Source organism: Periplaneta americana, chromosome 17 (assembly GCF_040183065.1).
Source record: "Periplaneta americana isolate PAMFEO1 chromosome 17, P.americana_PAMFEO1_priV1, whole genome shotgun sequence".
Taxonomy (NCBI): domain Eukaryota; kingdom Metazoa; phylum Arthropoda; class Insecta; order Blattodea; family Blattidae; genus Periplaneta; species Periplaneta americana.
The window spans coordinates 87,388,267-87,412,595 of record NC_091133.1 but is presented as its reverse complement, the minus strand read 5'-3'; the positions used below and the strand labels follow the sequence as shown (position 1 = coordinate 87,412,595).

General features: G+C 35.9%; 1 protein-coding gene across 3 annotated transcripts in view; it reads right to left on the bottom strand.

Moving 5' to 3' along the window:
- The window catches only part of LOC138693071 (uncharacterized), a 512,392-nt gene that overhangs the window by 12,280 nt on the left and 475,783 nt on the right, over nt 1-24,329 (bottom strand). For all 3 annotated transcript variants that reach the window (XM_069816649.1, XM_069816648.1, XM_069816650.1), the window contains exon 4: nt 14,231-14,477. In XM_069816649.1, coding sequence (XP_069672750.1) covers nt 14,283-14,477 — 195 coding nt within the window. In that variant the 3' untranslated portion in view covers nt 14,231-14,282. The remainder of the gene's footprint in view (nt 1-14,230; nt 14,478-24,329) is intronic.

The window sequence follows — 24,329 nt, the reverse complement described above, 5'->3', positions numbered from 1 at the left end:
GGAGCGCAAACAAGTGTTGCTTTGGGTAGGCAGACAATGCCCTAACGGCCTAACAGAATGAGCAACTCTTCACACTGGGCAATACAACGCTGATATCTGATAAGAGGGCAAACAACTGTTGTTTCATCTAAGCAGACATAATGGGAAAAAGCGAACTTTCAGGCTTTGGACAATACGACCGTGATATCTGTAAGTAGCCCTAACAACTGTTGTTTCGGCTACACAGACGTAATGGGCTAACCGAATAGGCGACCATTCAGACTCTGGACAATACGCCTCTGATATCTGCGAGACCAAACAACTGTTTGTTTTGGCTAGGCTGACATAATGCTAACAGGTAAAATTTCAGGCTATGGACAATACGACCTTGATATTTGTAAGGCAAGGCACACAACTTTTGTTTAGACTACAAAGACATAATAGACTAAAGGAATAGGCTAACTTTGAGGCCTTGAAAAATACAATCCTAATAATGACATCTGTAGGAGCCCTAGCCATACATAATAGATGAACAGAATAGAGGACTCTTCAGACCTTGGGCAATATGATTTTAATGATAGCATCTGTAACTCATAATAACAGTTGTTTTGGCTAACCAGACATATTGAATTAACAGAACAGACGACCGTTCAGGCCTTGGCAATACGATCCTAATTATGGTATCTGTGTGAAGCCCCAACAAAAGTTGTTTTGGTTATCCGGACAAAATGAACTAACAAAAAAGACGACCATTCAGGCCTTGGGAAACAATAATATCTCGACTATGCCATCTGTGACGCGCACAAGTAACAGTTGTTTTGGCTAACAGACATAATAGACCAACAGAATACACAACCCTTCAGGCCTCAGGCAATATGACCCTGATGATATCAGCGAGAAAACCAGTTATTTTGGACACACAGAAGAGTAGGCAACCATTCAGATCTTGATCACTATTGTATAGATAGTTAAGAGGAAACTGGGACGTTAGGTAAGAAAGGAAAGAAAACTGATATTTTACAAGATAATGGCCGTCCTGTCATTATTGTATGGACAGTTTTTTAATTATAATTTATTTAACGACGCTCGCAACTGCCGAGATTATATCAGCGTCGCCGGTGTGCCGGAATTTTGTCCTGCGGGAATTCTTTTACATGCCAGTAAATATACTGACATAAGTTTGTCGCATTTAAGCAGTTAAACTTAGACAAAACTGGGACGTAAAGTAAAAAGAGAAAGAAAGCTAAAATTTTAGAAGACATGGCTGTCCTGTCATTATTGTATGGACAATGCAATTAAGAGAAAACTGAGACATAAAGTAGGAAAGAAAACGAAACTGAAATTTTACAACACAATGACCGTCCTGTCAATGTATGGACAGCTAAATTAAGAGAAAATCGGGACAGAAAGAAAGAAAGAAAGAAAGAAAGAAAGAAAGAAAGAAAGAAAGAAAGAAAACGAAACTGAAATTTTACAACACAATGACCGTCCTGTCATTATTGTATGGACAGTTAAATTAAGAGAATACTGGGACGTAAAGTAAGAAAGGAAACAAAACTAAAATTTTACAAGACAATTATATCCTGTCATTATTGTATGGAGAGTTAAATTAAGAGAAAAGAATTGGGATGTAAAGTAAGAAAGGAAATAAAACTAAAATGTTACAAGAAAATTACCTCTCTGTCGTTATTGTATGGACAGTTACATTAAGAGAACACGGGGACGGAAAGTAAGAAAGGAACCAAAACTAAAATTTTACAAGACAATGACCGTCCTGTCATTATTCTATGGACATTTAAATGAGGAGAAAACGGGGACGTAAAGTAAGAAAGGAAAGAAAACTAAAATTTTTAAGACAATGACAGTCCTATCATCATTGTATGGAAATGAAACATGGATAGTTAAATCAAGAGAGAAGAGGAAAATACAGTTAGCAAAAATGCTCTTCCTATATATTCGAAAAATTGTACAGGAGCAGATAGAATTAGGAATGAAGAAATTATACAGAAATTTGAGATAGAAACTATGCAAGACAAAATATAGGAATGCCAGAGGAAATCGAGAGAAGGTATGATGCAAATAGACAATGAAAGAATCCCTAAGATCGTTGGACGACCCCGTAGAAAATGGACCCCATTTAACAGGCAAAACACCCTACTCAGTATTGATGATGATGATGATGATGATGATCCATGCTGTGAATGGTGAATTTGTTTATCGAAATAATGACACTGTATCTGCAGAAATAAATTGTCTTATTAATCAATGGTTTGAAGTGTGAAGATTTGTTCGAAAATTCGAAGACAAAGCTTCCATGCAGAAATTATCTTACAAGAAATCCAGGAAATTAGTGAAAATTTTCGAATATAGAACGCAGTGCAGAGGAAGTTGCGAGACAACTGCATACGAGTTACTCAACAGTACGGCGAATACTCTGGAGATTCTGCAAGAAAGAATTCTTCGTTGGCTTCTGATACAGAAGTACTGAAGCGATAAATTACTCAACAGATTCAGAACATTTTTGGGAGATTTTATTTCGAATGCTATAGACCCTACAGCAGAAACCATTAATGATTGAAGAACGGAATTCTATTTTAATCGTTTTCTAGTATATAAAAACCACATTACTTTTTTTTTAATTAAACGATATTTATATTTTATGTACACCTACTTACATACACAAAGTTTGGGCGAAAATTCGCATGTTTCCCAACTTCTGAATACTCCTACATTTAAAACTTATGTTTTGAAATGCGCTGACTGAAAATCTTGTCTTGCGTTTGTCAGAGACCATCTGGCAGTATAACAACATCGCTTTAAAGGAAATACTGGGAATAATATTGACTTGTCCAGTGTCACAATACCATAATCTGATCGTTATGTAAACACAGCTCGAGTCTTGGTAAACCGGCAAAAGTTATATAATGTAAGAAAAATTGAAGCCAAATTATTCGAGACGTAGGCAGGGCCATTCTTCTTGGACTGTTCTAGCCATTTAAGTGACCTGCCTCATTCGGGCATCGGTATCAAAACTACGACTTCCTTAGGAAATATTTCATTCAAGATATTAACAAAATCTGATAATTTATTTTGGAAGCAAATCGTGGCCACTGTATTAAGTATAAAGCACCCAGTTACAGAGTTATTTGATCGTGACATTCAGATATCAAAGACCCATAAATTCACTCCGAAATCAGTTTACATTTTTTAGCTATATATCTTTCTGCTATTGATTTAAGAACAAGATAAAATCTGTAGCCACTTCTTATATTTCACGGCCAATGTCCTGAGGAGTGTACAGTTCCAAAATCGACATCTGTGCCGTATTGTAGCTCACAATCAGTTGGCAGAGCACTGGTTTACAATGGCCCTGACCCCGGGTTCCATTCCCGGCGATGGCGGAGTCGCATTTTTGCTGGACAAAGCAAATATTTTAGAAGCTTTTTTAGAGGCTCTCTCGTTCCCTCTATCTTTCCATCGTATTCATTACAATAGTATTATCCTAAATGGTGTCAGCGTAATGTATTATTTTTACTGACATAACGTACAGATAGCATTAGCTTCAGAGACCCGTAGAAGACTTTCGGAACGGTATAACACACAGCAATGGGACTCCATCGAAACATAAAAACTTAGCAGCTGATTCGACAGATGGCACCAGACATGAGTTATGATGAAGGAACGGATTCCTATGTAATTAAATATTATTTTTGCGTGTGATAAAACACAATTAACAAAGTTAAAAATTCCGAACATGAAGTTTCAAGTTTAAAACCCGAATTTTATTTCACATAAAAACACATATTTTCACAAAAAAATTATGTAAATACATATTTTCAGGAAATCTATTATAAACACATAAATCTTGGAGTTTTTTTACTTAAATAATTTTTTTACAAGAACTTTTAAACATTTTAAAACTAAATCAATTATGTCACTCAGAAGTACGTTATCTTTTTAACAATTCTTAGTTGCTTTGTGTTTCTAAGTGCTGTGTGGTGTATCCGTGATCCATTTTCGTAATAGTATCACCTCAAGTTCTGAGAACAGCTAGGCAGTATATCAGTGTTATTATTAGAGAATAAATTAACATAGACAAGGAGGAGAGATCTAAAACACATAATTAGGAATGTTTATTGTTGCTGAAGATGATTTCATTCCACGCATTGTTTGTGAAACAACAGATAAGAGCTGGGTGTGAACATTATTTAATTTAAACAAATCTCTCGCCTCTCGCTCATGTCTATCAAGTGACTCCCTGTTATCGGCTTCCAGTGTTGCCAACTTGACGGAAATTCCGTCGAAATTGACGGAATTTCAACGTAGCAGACGGGAAAAAAATGGCTTTGACGGGTGACGGATTTTCTGGCGGGAATTACGATTTACATCGTCTTTTGACATTTTTAGCTGCTGTCATTTTTAATTGTTCCATTTTTGGGAGATTTTACTTTTTATTTGAACAGCCCTGCCTGTTCCGTACTATGTTCAAGAATGTCCTGTTTCAAATTTGCTCGTAATCAAGTCAATGTTGACGAATAGTTATTTTAATAAGAATTAGTAAGTAAGTTGTGTTAAAATTGCTTGTGTGTGTATATATATATATATATATATATATATATATATATATATATATATATATCATCATCATCTTCACTTCATGGTTTAGGCTTAGTGCCTGTTCCGTCTTCACATTTTATCCATCCGGCTGATTAATGTGAAGATTACGAGTAATTTGAATTCCCCAAGTAGAGCTACCAACACTACGTTGAGTATTCTGGTGGAGGGGCTGCCTCCTTAGAACCTCCAGAAATGTTCGCATGTGTTTTAACCCCACATGCAGGTCTGCCTCTTTTATCGAGGTCTTTCTCCATGTTACCCCGGAGAGGGCCTCCACATTTGCCCCCTGGAGGATGGGTGCTCCATATATATATATATATATATATATATATATATATATATATATATATATATATAGGGTATTATTATTATTATTATTATTATTATTATTATTATTATTATTATTTATTTTTTTTAATTTTGACGGATTCTGACGGATTTCCAGGTGTTATACTGACGGGGATACAATTTATATGTTGGCAACACTGTCGGCTTCATCAATCGATATCCTTCAAGATATACTGAAAGATGGTTGTTTAAAAAACGATTTGGCTTTCCTATTAGCAAATCTAAGCTTTTTGTGTGACTCCATAAAAAAACTTGAAACATCCAAAAACCTGTTGTCTGAAACAGGGAGGTATGTGCCGTGAAAATTAAATTAGACTCGCTACCAGGCTCAGAAGTACAAGTACTAAGGGACAAATTCCAGAATGTGTTTGGAAAAAACAGTGGATATAAAAAATTGTGTAAAGTTGCTCAAGTATTGGAGGGTGTGCCTGTAGGTAAAATTGACGGTGTTTGTGTTTGTGACATTCCTCTCTTTAAATATGCACTTCCGATGTCCTGTGATGTGGAAAGATCGTTTTCACAGTATAAGTCGTTGTTCAGAGATAATCGGCATGCATTTGTGATGGAGAATTTGGAGATGGCCTTCATTGTTCACTGCAATTCTCGGCCAACTACTAGCACTCAAGTGTGGTTGGTGAGTACCTAGTAACATTTTTTTTGAAGCTAAGTAAAGGTATTTTTGTCATATTTAAAAAAATATATTTATTTTTTTATTTTTAGCAAATATTTTCGTACTTTTTAGCACATAAAAAATAAATATATTTAAATTTTTAGCACATAAAAATCCGCTCCCTAGTTATGATATATACAAGGTCGCGACCGTTCCAACATGAATATCACTCTTACGATAAGAGAGTAGATTAGTCCACTAGAGACTTCAGTGCTAGCCTTTGAGCTCCTCCTCCATAATAGTACAAAAAAAATCGAAAGATGCTTTAATATGCTGCATATATTTCAGTAGAACTACTTGTGTGTGCGTTCACCTGTCGATAGGTAGCCTACAGTAGAGCCTCGATTATCGAATTTCCGTGTTATCCGAGTCCGATTAAAAAAAAAAAAAGAAAGATTACAGTAAACACTGTACAGTATTACATGCTGCTGCTGTTGATAGTTAAGGTGTTGACGTTTTTTTAAGGCTAGACAGGGTCGCTGTTTTTCTTGTTACATATACAGAATCTGTTGCTTCGAAGCATTCTACCACAGAACCTGATGTTTCCACGTCGGTTGCCCCAGAATCTGCTGCTTCCACTTCTGCTGGACCTTCATTAAACATAGCATAGTGGAAGCACTGGATGCATTGAATTGCAGATTCATAGCGGTGAGAGCTAGGAGTACTCACTCATGTTCCCTTTTCAGTCTCGAGAGGAAGGAAGCTAACCAAGGCGAATGAACGTAATAGTGAGGACAACTTCAATATTTGATTAGATTTTCTTTTATTTTATTGGGTTATTTTACGACGCTGTATCAACATCAAGTTATTTAGCATCTGAGTGAAATGAAGGTGATAATGCCAGTGAAATGAATCCGGGGTCTAGCACCGAAAGTTACCCATCATTTGCTCGTATTGGGTTGAGGGAAAAAACCTCAACCAGGTAACTTGCCCCGACTGGGATTTTTACCCGAGCCACCTGGTTTCGCGGCCAGACGCGCTGACCTTACTCCACAGATGTGGACATTTGATTAGATGTAATGAAATTTTTGGATATTTGAACCATGTACTAGTTGATGTGAATGCAGAGTGCTTCTGAAAAATGTGTCATTGTGGTGTTACGCCGATGTTACGCCAACTTATTCTTACGAAATTCAATCATTCTTCCAGCGTAATATCGAACTCTGAACCACAGACAATGATGATACTAAATCGGTATGTTGCATCAGCTATTGATAGAACACTCTCGAAAGATCTCCACGAAACTTTTGAGATCATTTCATCAGAATTGTACTTTGATCTAATCCTTGAGTGACTTTGAGAGTTAGTCTATAAATATCCGTGTAAAGGGTAAAAATAATGTCTTTCTATATCATTGCTTGTGTGAAGTACGTCTGTGATCCTGTGACAGACGTACCAGGATTATATACCAGAATAAACCATCTTACATTTATTTACTCTACTTAGAAATTCTACTCTACGTTATTTCGTCTCCTTGGGTCCAAGGACCCCACCCATAATCCCGAAGATAGTAAAAGAGTATCCATTACACCACATCATTTCCATTAGGTGGAAGATGCTATTCGGCACATGAATCTCATTTATCCAGTTGTTATCCTTCTTTCCTCATACTTCTGCAAGGTCCAGTAATCATTTCCGTTGCTATGGGCAGGTCTTGTCTGACTGTTATACTGATACTTAACTTCAGGTGTGTATTTTTTTTTGTACCAACGAAGGTTTGAATACCCATTTGGTTATATTCAAATATCTGTTAAAGTTGGATATTTTTTAATGTACCTATGTTTAATTCTTCTAAGAAATATTAACTTATAACCAAGATAATTTAAAAATTGTTATTTCTAAAATTTTATTTCCTAAGGAAATTTTGGTTGGTAAGTATTTGGAACTTTCCCGCAAAATGCTATTATCTCCATTTTCTCAGAAGATTTGTTCATGGAATGTTTTTCAACTTCTAATTGGAATTGATATAGAGAGTGTTGTAAATAATCTTAAGATATAGCAAGTAATATTAAAACAACATAAAAATCGTGATGTCGAAATGCAAATTCCTTGCATCTTAGTTGTTTTTTTTTTTTAATGTATGCGTTTTAAACGCCTACAGTCTGTGTGATGTATCTTGTCTCACTGTGAAAAGAGAGAGAAATGAGATATATCTTACTTCGTCTGTATTGTTATGGCCATGGAGGAGTGGAGCGATGCCGTCCATCCATCCAGTGGCGGAAGGGACTAGTTGATACATTCTGCAGCACAAAATAGAATAACAAAATATCTCTCTTCGTACTGTGTAGTTCCGTCACTGAGCTTGTCTTTCAAGAAACTGAGTTCCAGTAGCCTGTACAATAACAAAATTTTGGAAGGAATCCTGAAAATTTACAACTCTCCTATAATCTCCACCCTCATTTGAAGGGACTTGGTTTTATTGCTACTGAGACAAGATAAACCTTACCAGGTATAGAGCTCATATTAATCTGATTTGTTTATTCCATTTAGTATCTTATATAAAGAGTTTGCCTAGTTTTCAATAAAAACACTAGTTTTTCAGTTACCATCTGTTTTACCCCAGATGTTGCTTATCCGAGGTAGTCTTGGTCCATATTATCTAGAATAATCGAGACTCTACTGTACATAGCTTTACTATGCTGCATGTTTTTCGGTATAAGAGGTTGTTGAGAAGCGCGTGAAATGTTTCGCCAGGCTGGGGAAGACATAGGAAACAAAGTGATACAGAGAACAAGATAAACCAAGGTCAACTTGTCTCAAAAGACGACAGAAAGAAAAACACGTCTTTTGCTAGTACAATGTTGAATGGGAGGAAAAGAAGAAACGAAATTTCCAAGAGAAACTTAAAAAAAAATGCAAAGCTGGGGGGGAGGGGCGTGTTATAAAACGAAACTATCTGTACGAATGTTTTCCCAATACAATTTTGTCGACTAAAATAACGCATTATTGTCACAGGAAACAAAATTACTAACAAGGAGAGGACATGCTCTGTATATCACCGAATGGAATAAGATTGTGTGAGATGAAAGTACAAGACGTACTGATTAAAGTCATACCTGATATGGGTGGCCAATGACCCTTAGTTTTGGAAATATTGGCAATTGTTTGTGACATACTTCCGTTAGATGCTCAATAGGGAAGCATTAGCCTGCGTACCAGCGTAGCCCATATGGTTGGGTGCTGAGTTCGAATCTTAACTGGTTCTATATTTTTTTCTTTTAATAATGATTAATATTGTGATCACAGTTATCTATATACATGCCTATATCATATTTCTCAATGTATTGAATGCTTCATCATGTTTTAAACAAATTACTAATTAACTAACATTGTATTGTAAAGGATAAACAATGAAATACTGCTCACGTAGGAAGGTAAGATGTGTCACTGGCGTCTGTTCTATTTCTGTAGCATCTATTCCATTTCATTTTGTACCCCATTCATTACGATGTCATAAAAACACACAAAACATACATAATTCCTGCACCATGCACAGCAAATGAAAGAAGGTTGTCCACAGTCACACACATTTTTCCGCACTTCCGCTGCGAACCAGATATCCTTCACATTCACAAACACTTCTCGTTCGTTTATCAATTTTGATGCATACCACGCATATTTCAATATGGCTTTGAATATAGGAACTGACAACTGAAAGTGAATAATAATAATAATAATAATAATAATAATAATAATAATAATAAAAGTAATTATGATGATAATAATAATAAAAGTAATTATGATAATAATAATAATAATAATAAAAGTAATTATGATAATAATAATAATAATAAAAGTAATTATGATAATAATAATAACAATAATAATAATAATAATAATAATAATAATAATAATAATAATAATAATAATAATAATATAAAGCTTTAAAAATGAGAAGACATTAGGATTCAAACTCGGGTTGCTTGGATAACTCAGCATCCAACCACATGAGCTACGCCCTTACACAGTCTAATGCTTCCCTATTAGGCACCTAAAGGAAGTATGACATAAACAATAGCCAATATTTCCAAAACGAGGGGTCATTGGCCACCCATACCAGGTATGATTTTAAACAGTGTCTCTTGTACTTTCATGTCACAAAATCTGATTTAATTCGGTGATATACAGAGCGTGTCCTCTCCTTGTAAGACAAACTGTCCCAAAATCGTCTTTGTCCTCAACAAACCTCGCGTAATACATAGAGATCGTAATCAGTTGCTCCAGCGTGGAAATTGAACGATTTAGCGGCATGCCTCTCGGCGTTATAAACCTCACCCAGGCTGCGGTCAGTTCATATAGTAGCTGCTCATAATAATTGTAGCTACGCAGTATAACAACCTGATAAGCTGTAAAACATGTTACGATATAGGGGAGGCATAATTCCCCATCACTTGGCTACGTGAAGTTATGTTTTATGGTCAATATACTTGACTTTAACTCCTTCTTGTGTCTGGTCTAGCAATTATAACATATCCTACCATCAACTAACCACAGAGCTTTAGAGATGATAATGATAGAAATCATAGTGCTAGAGTCTGCTGTATTCCAGAACGAGGTCATGTTGGTAACCAATTAGTTCCATGTGTGTATGTGGACACAATTCTCGGCATGGAGAGAGAGAGATATCGTGGCGGAGTAGGTAGCCAATACAAGTTCAAATACCTGCCACCAGGAAGCGGTAGTGTATTTTCTTACCATTGTTTAATAATAAAAGACTTAAATGGATATGATACTTTCGTGTTGGATGATGATGCAACTATCACAATCTCGTGTTCCACAGCGCCTTTACGTACGATAGAAAATGCCGCTGCATGAATGTAATATTTACTACTAAGTAGGTGGAGAGTTTTTATTTTATTTTATTTCACATAATGACATCATTAAACGAGGAATGTGCATTAAATATTTTTTCTAATAGATACTATGAACCTTAATTAGGAGAGAGAGAAAATTATAGACCTATGGCTTATATAGAATGCCTATGTATCATACAAAATAAAGTATTTTATGCTCGACTATGCCGAAAATGTAGTAATTATACACCTCGTAGCAGTCCTTTAATGGGCCTCATTAAAGTACACCTATTCGTTAAAGTTCATGTCTTCCACCAATCTGAAAACACCATTGTAGCAATGCGAAAGCGCAAGTATCGATTATTCTCGGATATGCAATCGAAAGACAACTAGCGAAACGTCACGGAGGCTGGAAATCCAATACTGTCGCAGAAGGTTATGTTCTGTTACTGTAATAATTAGCGTTAATTGTAAATAATATTCAAATAAATTCAATTTCTCATCTCGTTTTTCAATGTCTAAATCAATTTCAAGGTTATATCAAGATTAATGTTTATTTTACTCTCTAGATTATATCAAGGTCAATGACATTTGTTTCTCGGGAATAAAATCAATACTTTCGCGTCTGCGCACATCTCACAATTTACGAGGTATTGCACAAGGTCAGTTCCGCTCCCCAGTCAGATAAGAATAACATGAATACTTATGAATAATTTCAAGTTAGAAATATGGTCGAGCATAAAAGGTCGTATGAAACTTGCCTATAATGGTAATTAAGACGCTCGTATGAAAATTATGAAACTCGCTTGCGCTCGTTTCATAAACATACTCGCCTCTTAATTACTACCGTTATAGGCTCGTTGCATAATGTACTATTACGTGCCCTTTTCGTGAGGCGTATGACGCAAACTTGAAGGAAGAAATGAGAAGAAACAGAGAGGATGTGATGGTGACATCAGAAATGTGATGAGAAAAAGGTGGCGAGTTGATGAGTAATGATTTTAGGTTGTTTTTATTTAAATAGAGAGCGCCAAGGAAGTCGTGGTCTTGGTGTATTACCACAGTCTAGTACATACAGTCACGAAGCTTGAGTTCTGAAGTTGCTAGGAACAATAGACTGTGCCGGTACTACTTTGCATTGTCTGCAATGAGGCGATATTAGCGATCCTAGTGGTTAGCAACTATCTATGGATGCATATTTACTACGTATTGAGATTCGTGACTGTGTATACTAGACTGTGGTATTACTGTAGTTGTGAACGGGAGAAGATTTCGGGGCAGAAGAAGATATCAGATTAGACGAGACATTAAGGGGAGGCAGAGGTGAATATTTCAAAATCCACAAAATTTATCCGATTTGTTTGAAATTGATCATGGATACTAAGTATGTTATTAGTAATGGACATACCAAGTTTCAACTTTCTAAGTACAATGGTTCTGTAAATATTAATAATTTTATAAAACTTTATATTGTTTGATATAAAATGCTCTATGCACCATATTGTAAGAAATTTTCAATATTTCTTTTTATTTATATGTTCAGAGAAAGTATATAAATAATGATAAGTATTAGTTTATTATGGGAATAATATAGTAATACAGTTATCTTGGTTTTAATTTCATACTTTTAAGGGCACAACATCATAAACTAACATAGGAATATCAAAATAAAGATAATAAAAATGGAAAAAACCAAATTTTCATTTTTTCTTCAGTTTTGTTCGAAAATTTCACCTCTGCCTCCCCTTAAGATATGCGGATCATATGCGGAGACAAAGAGGAAGGCAGAAAAGAGGAAATATTGGAGAAAGCTGGGTTAGCAGTGAAAAACCTGCGCTTGGGCAGGACACCGAATGAATGAATGAATGAATGAATGAATGAATGAATGAATGAATGAATGAATGAATGAACTCAATGCTTAATATTTCCCCTTCCGAGTCTCGCGTAAACCCAAATGACATATTCACGCTACAGGAGAGCGACCATTTTCCGTGTCAAAGGGAGTAATGCTGATATATTTAGAAAAATACCGAGTATCCTTATTTTAAAAATATGTCCAGAGAAAAAAGAAGATAAATATTTATGTGCTCAAAGCATAATTTTCGAGATTTTTGTGCCTATCGTACATATTTTGTTTTAATTACAAAGCAAGAGAACGCCGAGGTGTTAGGCTGAAAGCTTTCAGAAAAAATTCAGTTTGTTAGCGTTAAAGTAGAGGACCTAACATTCTAAATGTGCTAAGTGCAAAAAAAAACTTTCTGAGATATTGATGAAAAATACACTGAGCAATGCATATTGAGATACCTACAACACTATCTTTTGGCTCAGGAATGAGTCGCTTATAGTTCAGCTACGACAAAGATAGTTTTTTAGTTGGTTATTTAACGACGCTGTATTAACTATGAGGTTATTTAGCGTCGATGAGATTGGTGATAGCGAGATGGTATTTGGCGAGATGAGCCCGAGGATTCCCCATAGATTACCTGGCATTCACCTTACGGTTGGGGAAAATCTCGGAAAAAACCCAACCAGATAATCAGCCCAAGCGGGGATCAAACCCGCGCCCGAGCGCAACTTTAGACCGGCAGGCAAGCGCCTTAACCGACCGAGCCACGCCGGTGGCTCGACAAAGATAATTTAGTATGATATTTTCATATGGATGTTCCTGCCTTATATTGAATAAAATGAAATTTGAAAAATTGGCACTGAGCACATTTAGAATGTTTGCTCTTCTATTGTAGAAACCTTTATATTTTCAGTAGGGTATATTACATATCGAACTACACAAGAAGACCTTTGCATATTCAGTATGACGAACTTAGTTTTATTCCCACGAAACTTGAAAATAAAATCTGCGTAAAATGCAAGCTATATTTTATGGCTCGATAATTAAAAACAGATCAACACAAGTGTTAAATTATAGAAGAGTATGTAACTTATTAATTTACTTCCATGAAAATAATTTATTGCACCGCGTAGAAATCGTGTATAAATTATTTTTTCTATGTAGGCCTATAATTTACGTAAAATATATAATTTAATTTACGTGGCCAACTCTGCTTAAATCGTGCACAAATTAATTTAGCGCCCATGTTTATTATATTTTCCCCTCGTTTTCATGAATACTAATTACCACCTCTCAGAATAGTGAATGTTTTTTTAATACAAATCGCACTGAGCACTCCTATGACGTTGATGGAAAAGTACTCATACCTCAGAAAATATTAATTTTAAGACCCATATTTATGAGATTTTGTTTTCTGTTTTGATGAATACTACCATCACTCAAAATATTGAATGCTTTTATACTAGTAACACCTTGTATAAATACATACAGAGTGTAAAAAAAAATCGTTTACAATGTTTCGGAGATGATAGATGAGGTAAAAAAATTATATGACAAAAATGGCGCTACCAGTTAATAAGTGGTGTGAAGAGATTGTATTCAGACTGTTACCTGAATGCAACTCTCAGAGATTTTTGTCACATAGGAAAGATGTTTGCTTTTACCTCCTCTATCATCCCTGAAACGTTGTACACGAACTCTTTTTTTGACATTCTGTATGTACAATTTTAAATTGTGATGTGTTCACTTCAATGGTTTGGTGACACTCTATTCTATAACCTCAATCTCTACGTAATTAAGACACAAATCATCACGTATCTCTTTAAGACGTTTAAGATATTAATACAATTGAAGGTATTTTCATACACGGGGAATATTTTTAATCTGACTGTTTAGTGAATTAGATCTGGTGCGAGATTCTTAATGCCTTCTTTTAACAGGAGATAACATTATTAGATATTCAAGTTTGATACCCACGGTAGTTACGCTATGAAACGTCGGTTCCAGGCTCAAATTGCTTGCTCCCGTCTCAGATGGGGCCGAACACGCGTTTCCCCCTGGTCAGCAGCATGCTCACGATCATGACAGACATGAGGAAGAAGACTAGCCCGAGCAGCGACGTCACCACCCGACACCAGCAGCGCCTCCTCTTCGCGGACTTGATCTTCCTGACGAGGCGCTCCGCCCGGTGCATGTCCAGCGTGAAGTCCGGCCGGTTGGGAGACTGCAGAAACAAACAGCGACATTAGACTTAGCCTACAATCAAATTAATCCGCATTACATATTTTCATAACAGTTTATTTAACCCTAGAGCTGGATTGGCAGATTTCACTACAAAGCAACAATATTCTTCAGTTGTGCAGTAGCTCAGGTCATCTACTGCCGAGCAATTTCAGCAGACATTATTTAATTCGACACTAAATAATTCGAATTATTCGATAATTGGAATAAATATTTATTCATCTTAAAATTCCTATGGGATGTACTATAAGCAGTAACATGAGCTGCAGCCAGGAAGTCAAAAGGAGGATAGCAATGGCCAAGGAAGTTTTACAAAGAAAAAGGAGCAACTTCTGCGGACCTCTGGGAAAAGAACTAAAGAAGAGACTAGTCAAGTGCTTTGTGTGCTATATGGGGCAAAACATCGACATTACGATGAAATGAAGAGAAACGAATTGAAGCATTCGAAATGTTGATATGGAGAAGAATGGAACATGTGAAGTAGACAGACAGAATAAGAAATAAAGTTGTGTTGGAAAGCGTGGGAGAAGAAAGAATGACGCTGAAATTGATCAGAAAGAGAAATAGGAATTGGTTGGGTCACTGGCTGAGAAGAAATTGCCTACTGAAGGATACACTGGAAGAATGGTGAAAGGAAAAGAGTTGGGGCAGAAGAAGATATCAGATGAGGGACGAATTAAGATATGTTGATCATATGCGGAGACTAAGAGGAAGGCAGAAAATAGAAAAGATTGGACAATGCTGCGTTTGCAGTGAAAGACCTACCCAGGGGCAGAACACTTATGTATGTATGTATGTATGTACGTACGTATGTAATGTACGTTTGTACGTATGTATGTAATTCCTATTGAAGCCAAATCGGCACTTATTTCTCGAACCCTCTAAGCGGGACACAGTGTATTTTATTTTATACAGAATGCCCCCAGATCGATTAAGAAATACTCATTCTATACTACCAGAGGAAGAAGACATCAGTAGATGAATAAAGAAAAAAAAATAAATTTCGAAACAGGCGTAAAATGTAATCCTTAAGTGATGATGATAATGATGATCTTTAATGTTATTAATCACGATTATAATCATTTTTTTCAGTCAGAGCCTTTCATTTGCTTTAACAACGCTCTAGCTAAAACTCTCACTTCGCAGAGTCGTAATATTTAATTGCTACATGCAATCAAGAGTAAGCGGGCCCAGGAAACATAACTCTCAGTAATCACCCACAAAAACTATTTCAAGGTGATGGAAATCTCTCTCAGTAATAAACTTCCGTTTACAATTTAATTGTATCTGTAATTTTTGCAACACCGACAATACAAACATTGCCTGACCGAAAGCACTACCTCTCACTCCAGTAATAAGTCCCTGTTACAGAAGTGTGATGAAATCGTTAAATAAGGAAAAAGATATATGAAGGAGAAAAGAGCCCGAGGTTTGCTTTAACGTATTCACTAGTTTTCTTCATACGAAAAAATGAGTAGAGAATCTTGGTTCCAAGATTAACGTCGAATAACGTTAAATATATGGTTCTGTATTAAAATAACTTGGTATTAAAATTAATGGAATTTGTCATGGACTCGGGTTACTGTACTATCGTTTCCCTCTTCAACATTCTTCTCTTCCCCCTCAATCCACCTATCATCGGTAATAATAAATATAGGCTGGGGTTATGTCTAGGTTAGTACCGGTTTCAGATGCTGATCTAGATTCTAAGAGTATGGGCTTCCGGGCTCTGAGTTCGGGTTCGTCGCTAGATGATGGGACCTTCCCTACAGGGCCCAGGAAGGATGGACCGCCTGCCAGCATCGGATTCAGGAATGCCACCCGGACCATCCGTCAGATTTAGACAATCATAGGATATAGGGCGTCCAATGGGTCTAAACGGCCTAGTGCAAGAAGTTAGCCCTCATGAAATCAATCAATCAAATATAGGCAGAATTGATGTAGATGTTTATAGTGTTTCAACTTGAGCTTTGCGTAACCGGCATTAGTCTTTCTTCGTTTGGGTACATTATTATTAGATTGGGTTTGAAATATCCTTCTCTTTACTTACTATATTCCAGTAAAGTGTCATACAAATTTCAGGACAATTTGTCCAACTATTTTTATTCTATGAGAATTTTATGCAAGCGCTCATTTCGTTCATCCTTGTATTTGGTCATAAGATGCTTCGTCCATATTATTTGGTCCATACAAATTTGGCCCATAGAACACTTCATTATGATTCATTGCATAAAAATTTGATCCATTTATAATTTCGTCAACAGACGACATTTCGTCCACTCGCTCATATTTTCGTAAAATTCCACAATGAATTAATTTAATAGGTAGATAGACGGACAGGGACAGACAGACAGATAGGCAGACATATAGATAATTTCATGCTGGGGACATTAAAAAATCTATAGCAACGTCAAAACAAAAAGTACTACCAATTAATATTAAAATATTATTCCTCAAGGTCATAAAATCAATTTAGTCTTGAACGAACTTTTAAATATTTGAAAAGAAAATTCCCTTACATAAGAATGTAATGTATTATAAAGTCTTATTGCAACCGTATCAAAACTGTATACTCGTACCTATATTTCTTTCTATGAATTGTAAATTACGTATCAAAACTGTTTTGAGCGATACTAAATTTATTTTTATTAAGATAAATATTATTTCTATTACGGGTGGAATAATCATGAAGGTAACAATTAGCGGTTGAATTAAAAATTTTTTTCTTCATATAAAGAAGGCAGCTCAAAACATATAACGATGGGAAAGTAATTATACTCAACTTCATAGTATATTGGTACTTCTATTGCAGTCGTTACCTAGCAACACCCAAAAAAATTAATTGAAGGGGTGAGAATGATACAGTCCTAAGCCATATAGACAAAATCTTACAGGAGAGAGTGTTAAAGGTTTAAAGTCCGATGCTATTAGGTGCGGTATCATAATTTCTTCGGCGTAGGTATACTTACGTCAATTGTTCTCATTTTTATAATATTTTACTAGTAGTTTTCCCTTATGTGTAAGAAATGAAGTCGCAAGAAAGTTTTTCTTAAAAGTTGTCTTTCAACTATCTCATTCTCATCCCTTCAATTGTAAATGTAGTACTACCGCCTTCAGTGTGTCAGAAAATTCTTCATAACTGTATAAATATTCCAGGAGTAATTGCTAAAATCATACAAAGCAGCGAGGGAAGACCTATGAATTCATAATTAATACAAGACAAAATCAGATCTCCATCTATCCTCTGTTAGTCTCAGCTGTCATAAAAAAGGAGTTCACTATTCACGTATAGATAAGGAGGAGAGACCTGGCATGTGAGTTCCGCGTGAGAGAAAATAATGAACTATCAGAAAGTGATTTTGTTTCATGATAGTTAACTTACGAATCTACCGACACGGAATTTCATCTCAGACTAAAAGCTGTCTTCCACCTCCATATTCATTGGTGATATAGACACGAACATGATAAGATCATAGGGCAGGTCTTGCCTCCTCTATTATACTACGCCATTACGGTCTTCAATGCAGTCTGAAAATTTTGAAAGACCAAGAGAAAAAGTTCAGAAAAGAATAAATAAAATATCTTCATATCCATATTTTCTACTCAATTGATGAAATGTTTAGGCTTGTAAACGGATTTAATCTGGTTGCTGTATATTATAGGCCTATATTTCTTAATAATTATTTTCTTGTTTCATATCTAAAAGCTGCAACACTAATGTACGATCCATGGAATAAAACAAATGAAATGAAAAATTATTACTGTTGTAGACTTTTAATTATAGCTCCACTATGGTGCACCCTGAATGATGTTTGAGAATTTTCATTTAATTTCATTTACAACTATTTAAACGCGTTTAATTCAATAATCTCTTAACGTTCTCAAATTTATATAGGATAATACTGTGATATGAGTAATATTGTGATAGTCCTTTCTGAGAATTTATTATAATTTAGTGAATGAGAGGAAGATCGGTTTTTTGCGTCAACGTATTAAGGGAATGCTGCACAAAACCAGTCCTTCTCTCGCTCAGTAAAATTGTAATAAATTCTCAAAAAGAAATATCACAATATTACTCGTATCACAGTTTTAGCACCTTTACCCTACAGTTTGAGACATACGTATTTCAAATGATTAGCCTACGTGAGTCTAATTTACCAGTTCCTTTGGCTTGGTTTTACTTCAGAACATTCCATACTGATGGCAGTCAAGATTAGTAATTAATAAAGGGTTATAAAAGTTAGATATTTATTCTCACAGAGGATAATTTTTTGTGCACAGCACTTAACGACACAAAGAGCAGAATTTCGCACACAGATGATCATTAAAAACTTTATGGCGAAGTGAAATTCTTAATTATGCATACAATGAAATTATTTTTATCTCTGCTACGGCGTCCTCGACAGCTTAGCGTAATCGCATTCTTACTGTTGCAATAGAAGAACAATGGTGGAATGAGGACGGCAAAGAAATCAGAAGTACATTGATGATGAAAGTGAAGGTAAAGATGTGGAATATAGATATGACCAAGAAGAATATGATGGGAATAACGATTACGAGTTTGATAAGTAGTGCTGATAATTATTAAGAAGAAGAAAGAGACGACTAAGAGAATAATACAGACGGGCGATATGAATACGATTATGAATAAAATGAGGAGAATTATCATGACAAAAGGAAATTATGTTTATGACGATGGAGAAGAAAATTATCACGAGAAAAGAGATTTCTTTTTTTCAAATAATGAGAAAGAAGAAGAAAAACTGTATGAACAAGAAGTACTAAGAAAAACAACTAAGAACACGATTAAGTTGAAGATAATGGGAATAAAGTGCATAAGAAAGAATATGACAGTGATGATTAGAAGATGAGGAAGAACAACAAGACGACGACGATGGATTAATTTTAATTTATTGGGTTATTTTACGACGCTGTATCAACATCTAGGTTATTTAGCGTCTGAATGATATGAAGGTGATAATGCCGGTGAAATGAGTGCGGGGTTCAGCACCGAAAGTTACCCAGCATTTGCTAGTATTGAGTTGAGGGAAAACCCCGGAAAAAACCTCAACCAGGTAACTTGCCCCGACCGGGATTCGAACCCGGGCCACCTGGTTTCGCAGCCAGACGCGCTGACAGTTACTCCACAGGTGTGGACACGACGATGGATGATGATGAGGAGGAGGAGGAGGAGGAGAAGGAGGAGGAAAACGGAGGTAACTGCGGAGAAGACGGAAGTGACGGCGACGAATAGGAAGGTGACGGAGACGAAAACGGAGGTGCCGGCGGTGAAGACGGATGTACTGAGGAATATGAAAGACGGCGAGAAAGACAAAAGACGGCGAGAAATGCGGCAGACGGCGAGAAATGCGGCAGACGGCGAGAAATGCGGCAGACGGCGAGAAATGCGGCAGACGGCGAGAAATGCGGCAGACGGCGAGAAATGCGGCAGACGGCGAGAAATGCGGCAGACGGCGAGAAATGCGGCAGAAGGCGAGAAATGCGGCAGACGGCAAGAAATGCGGCAGACGGCGAGAAATGCGGCAGATGGCAAGATATGCGGCAGACGGCGAGAAATGCGGCAGACGGCGAGAAAGTCGAAGACAATGAGAGAGGATAGAAATAAGGAAGACGAAGATGACGAGGAAAAGGAAGATGACGTAGATAAAGGTAAAAGATGTTGATTATGACTATTTACTGACAATAGCAACACTTTTCTTTGTAAAAATATTTACATAAAACAACGAGAATAACGTTGTCTTCGTATGTTGCTAGTCCAAGATTTCATTTATCATGCTATTATACTACAAGATGTTTCTTTTTTCTGTAACGCAGCGAATATGCTTTCTGAGTAGGCTATTAGGCGATGATATTTTTTTCTAAAATCTTTCCCTATTCGGAAGTATTTATTTTCACACCGTTTCTGAACACGAAATTAAATAAATACTGTAACATATTACGTAAATTACATAATAGGCCACGAAGTAAATAAATCTAAATTGTGCAACGGTACCATAAAACTGTATTTCTGTTTACATGCTGCATAACTCAAAACTACGTATTTTGCTAAATTATGACGACAATGATAACAATGATGTAATTTGTAAATAACGTTCGAAATATTCACGTTCCCGTTGAGTGTGCTGAACGAATGCTTGGGACGCCAGTTTGTGTCTTCTAAAACGGAGGAGGTACAACTTTCACGATGCTGTATGCTGTCTTTCATCAGACTGTCTTTCCTGTAAAGGATATACCCCCGAGCGTACTTGGTCGACGAAACTCAAATGGGAAAGTGAATCTTTCAGGAATACCAAAGACTAAGTTGTGTATAGATTTAAAACATGTCCTAGTATAAGATCAACTTCTTCATGCAATTTCAAATGTATTCATAAAAAATACGAAATTTTTTCACTCTCGAAGCACACACTGCAAAATCCTGCAAATTTTCAAGATAAAGGTGTAAGAGTAATAGTCACTATGTTGAATGAAAAATATTACCAATATTATTAAGTTCCAACCTACTCTATTAATATACTGTTACTTTAGAAACTGAAAAATTGGGTTTCAAATTTCGTTGAACAAAATAATAAAGTTTGCTAGGATGATTCTTTGTTAGATTGCCTATTGATATGGACAAAAATCACGATCCTACTCGCAATAGTTACCGAATAAGACGATGTTAAACATTTCGGAAAAAAAAAAATTCTGATAAAACGAAGAACTTTCCATCAATATGGTATTACACTTTCTTATATACAAAGTAAACGATTAGCTCTAAAAATCTGCAGGGTTCTGTCACTTCCACTCTGCCTATTCTTTTAAATCATGTAAAATTGTGTAAGTATGTTTTTATATCAACTCTCGTCATTTTCTAAAAGAATGTTTTGCAGATGAATACACTAACTTCTTTCGTGAGACGTACAAGTTTAAACAGTACTTGCCCAGTATCAAGAGTATGGTCTTTGCCGCATCGTTCGTTGCACGAAACAATGTAGTGTTTAGGTATGTGTTTACTAAATTTGTAGTTCAATGAGATCAAACACTAGGCTCTAAATATTATTATTATTATTATTATTATTATTATTATTATTATTATTATTATTATTATTATTATTATTATATGAAAAATAAAAGGAAACTAAGAAAGGCCAGTAGGCCTAGGCCTCTTAATTTCCATAGTAACTATATTCCTATTTTAAAATTATACTTTGAAATTAGATAAATTTGTCCCATGGTGGCAGTTTTGAATGACGTCATGCTTTAAATATACCTGCAAATAATCACAAAATAGTGTATTTTCATCTTACTTATGAAGTGATATTATAAATAGATCCCATTAAAAGTAACAATTAGCTCGATATGAGATTAGGAAACGATCAGTTACTTTAAATGGCAATGTAGGATTGGCACCCCTGAACTACATTCACAATAAATTAATGCAGCGATAGATTTATCTCGCCGCGGAGGCCGGCGCGGCGTCCCCGCTGCCTGTTGTATGGACAAACGGGAAGCACAATGCGGAGGTGATCACAATGAAAACGCCCTCATTAAGTAACGTACGTCGTATCTGTGGTGGTGGGATCGTTTCCTTAGTGAAAACGTTTCCATTGCGTAACTTGTAATAGATCTCTTCTTGTTTTGGTCACTGTTGCACTCTACTTAATTTCCGTGATAACTGGAAGGTCCGGGTTTGCAGTAACATATGGATACTAGTCTACTGCTATTAAGCTATTTCCATCTAGATATGAGGGGTTCACAACCAGAGTGGACTAAGTCCTTCTGGAATAATTTTGAGAAATTGAGTCTTATAGTTCCTGGCTCACGCTTAGCAACCTTCACCTTCCATAGGAAATGCTGCCCTCTGTGGAGTAATGAATGAGTTATGGACTTTGTTTGTTATGACAATGAATAAATCTAATTTTCTTCATCCGAAATTGTATTAATCTACAAACTGACGAATGGTGGATTTGCTCCACTCTGGTTGTGAGCCCCTCATATAACGTACGGTAGTTATTAGGGATGAACAACGATCGAGAAAACGAGACTAACAGCGCCGCAAAGCCGAAAACCCGCACGACAAAACAGTATTACGTCGCGTCCTTGACGTAAAGACTGGTGTGAGTCTTCCGAGACTCGATATTGATCACCTCCCGAAGTCCCGAAGCCAGCAGTTGTTTATACCTGACTGAACTTTTATCTAATTTGGCAACTGTTATATATGTATAAACAATCAAATAGCCTCTTTGAAACATCATCTCCACCTTTCAGTGTATAATAATCCGTTCCCCAGTCTTTATTTAATTACTAGGCCATTATTAAAAGGCTAGGAATTTTCTTTTCGTATGTTTAAGATCAAGTGTGCAATCTAAAGTAAAAAGATATTAATGTCATGTTTTATGTTTCTTAGAAATGCAAATTTATTTGAGAATTGTTTTTTTAAATTTATATAACCATAGGTAATATCATATAACAGAAGCAGAACATTTTGATAACTAAGATAATGTTCTGTTTTGTCTTTTTGTCTCATTTAAACATTTTCGGTATGTTATTTATTTCAATGATGTATGTTATTCAAAATTACGAAATGTTTCCGCGCCGACAAAATGCTATTTCGAGAATGACGAGCGAGACTCGAAGCGCACGAGAATGAAAAGCCGAGACTCCCCATCACTTCGATCCTCATCATTTTCATCATCGTCTCCAACATCGGTATCGTTGTCCTCCTCCACGCTTTCAGCATCATCGTCCTCGATGTTGTCACCTTGTCTTAGTCTCCGATGTCATCTTCTCGTCCCCGATGTCATCACCTTATCATCCTCGATGTCACCTTTTCATTGTTCTCTATATCATCCTTATCGTCAACCTCGATGTCGTCACCTTGTCATCGCCCTCAATTTCATCTTAGAAGGTGCATAGATATCAGCATCTTAGGTAACGATTCTACATGTGAAGGTTACTGGAAAATTATAAAATAATGTTTGCCTTTAGGAGCAAGTTTTAGTGCAAATAAAAAAAATTCATAGCCTTATTACTAACAATAAAATTATAAAAACAGGGCATAATGGGAGTCTGATACAAAAAAATAGTTCTACATTTTTTGTCCTTGCGTTTCTTTGGGTGTTATAATTTTATGTAATCACGTTCGCCTTCATGTCGATTTAAATAACCTGAATACAGCATTTCATCTTGAAAATAATCATTGCCGAATGTTTCTGCCATCTTTTGCTCTTTCAAAGTAATTAACTATTGTTAACTAACTTAATTGTCCATCGATCATCAATTAAAGTTGTTAAGCAAACTTTTAACAATCATTATGGTTGGTGCACCGTATTTGTGACTTAACAGGCAAAGTTGTTAGTTAATAGTTGATAAAACTTAAATAATGTTGATACACCTCCCAGCTAACCCCAAAATTTTAAATGAAGCCAAATATTTTACTTCTCGAGATTATAAATAATACATTTTGAGTCCAATCCAGAAAATGAAAAGTATTCTCATATTTTAGTATACAGTGGATAATTTCATTTAGGCCTAATATTTCTTTCAAATAATAACTCAAGAAAAACTATAATCAGCAATCTATTTAAGTTCCAGGATTGTGAACAATTCAATTACTGCAAAACGCGTAAAAGAAACCAGAAAGTATGTGTCAACACCGTGACATACATTTACTACAACACTTGCGTAATACAGATAGTAATTAATCTTCTTAACTGTTTCGGGCGTCCATATTCATGTTTATTGCCTCAAAATTTCTATTGGTTTCCTGGTCATGCTAGCGTAAGCAAGAGCTCCTAAAAGAAAAGAGAGTCTTCCTGTCTCGCAATAGTTCTCC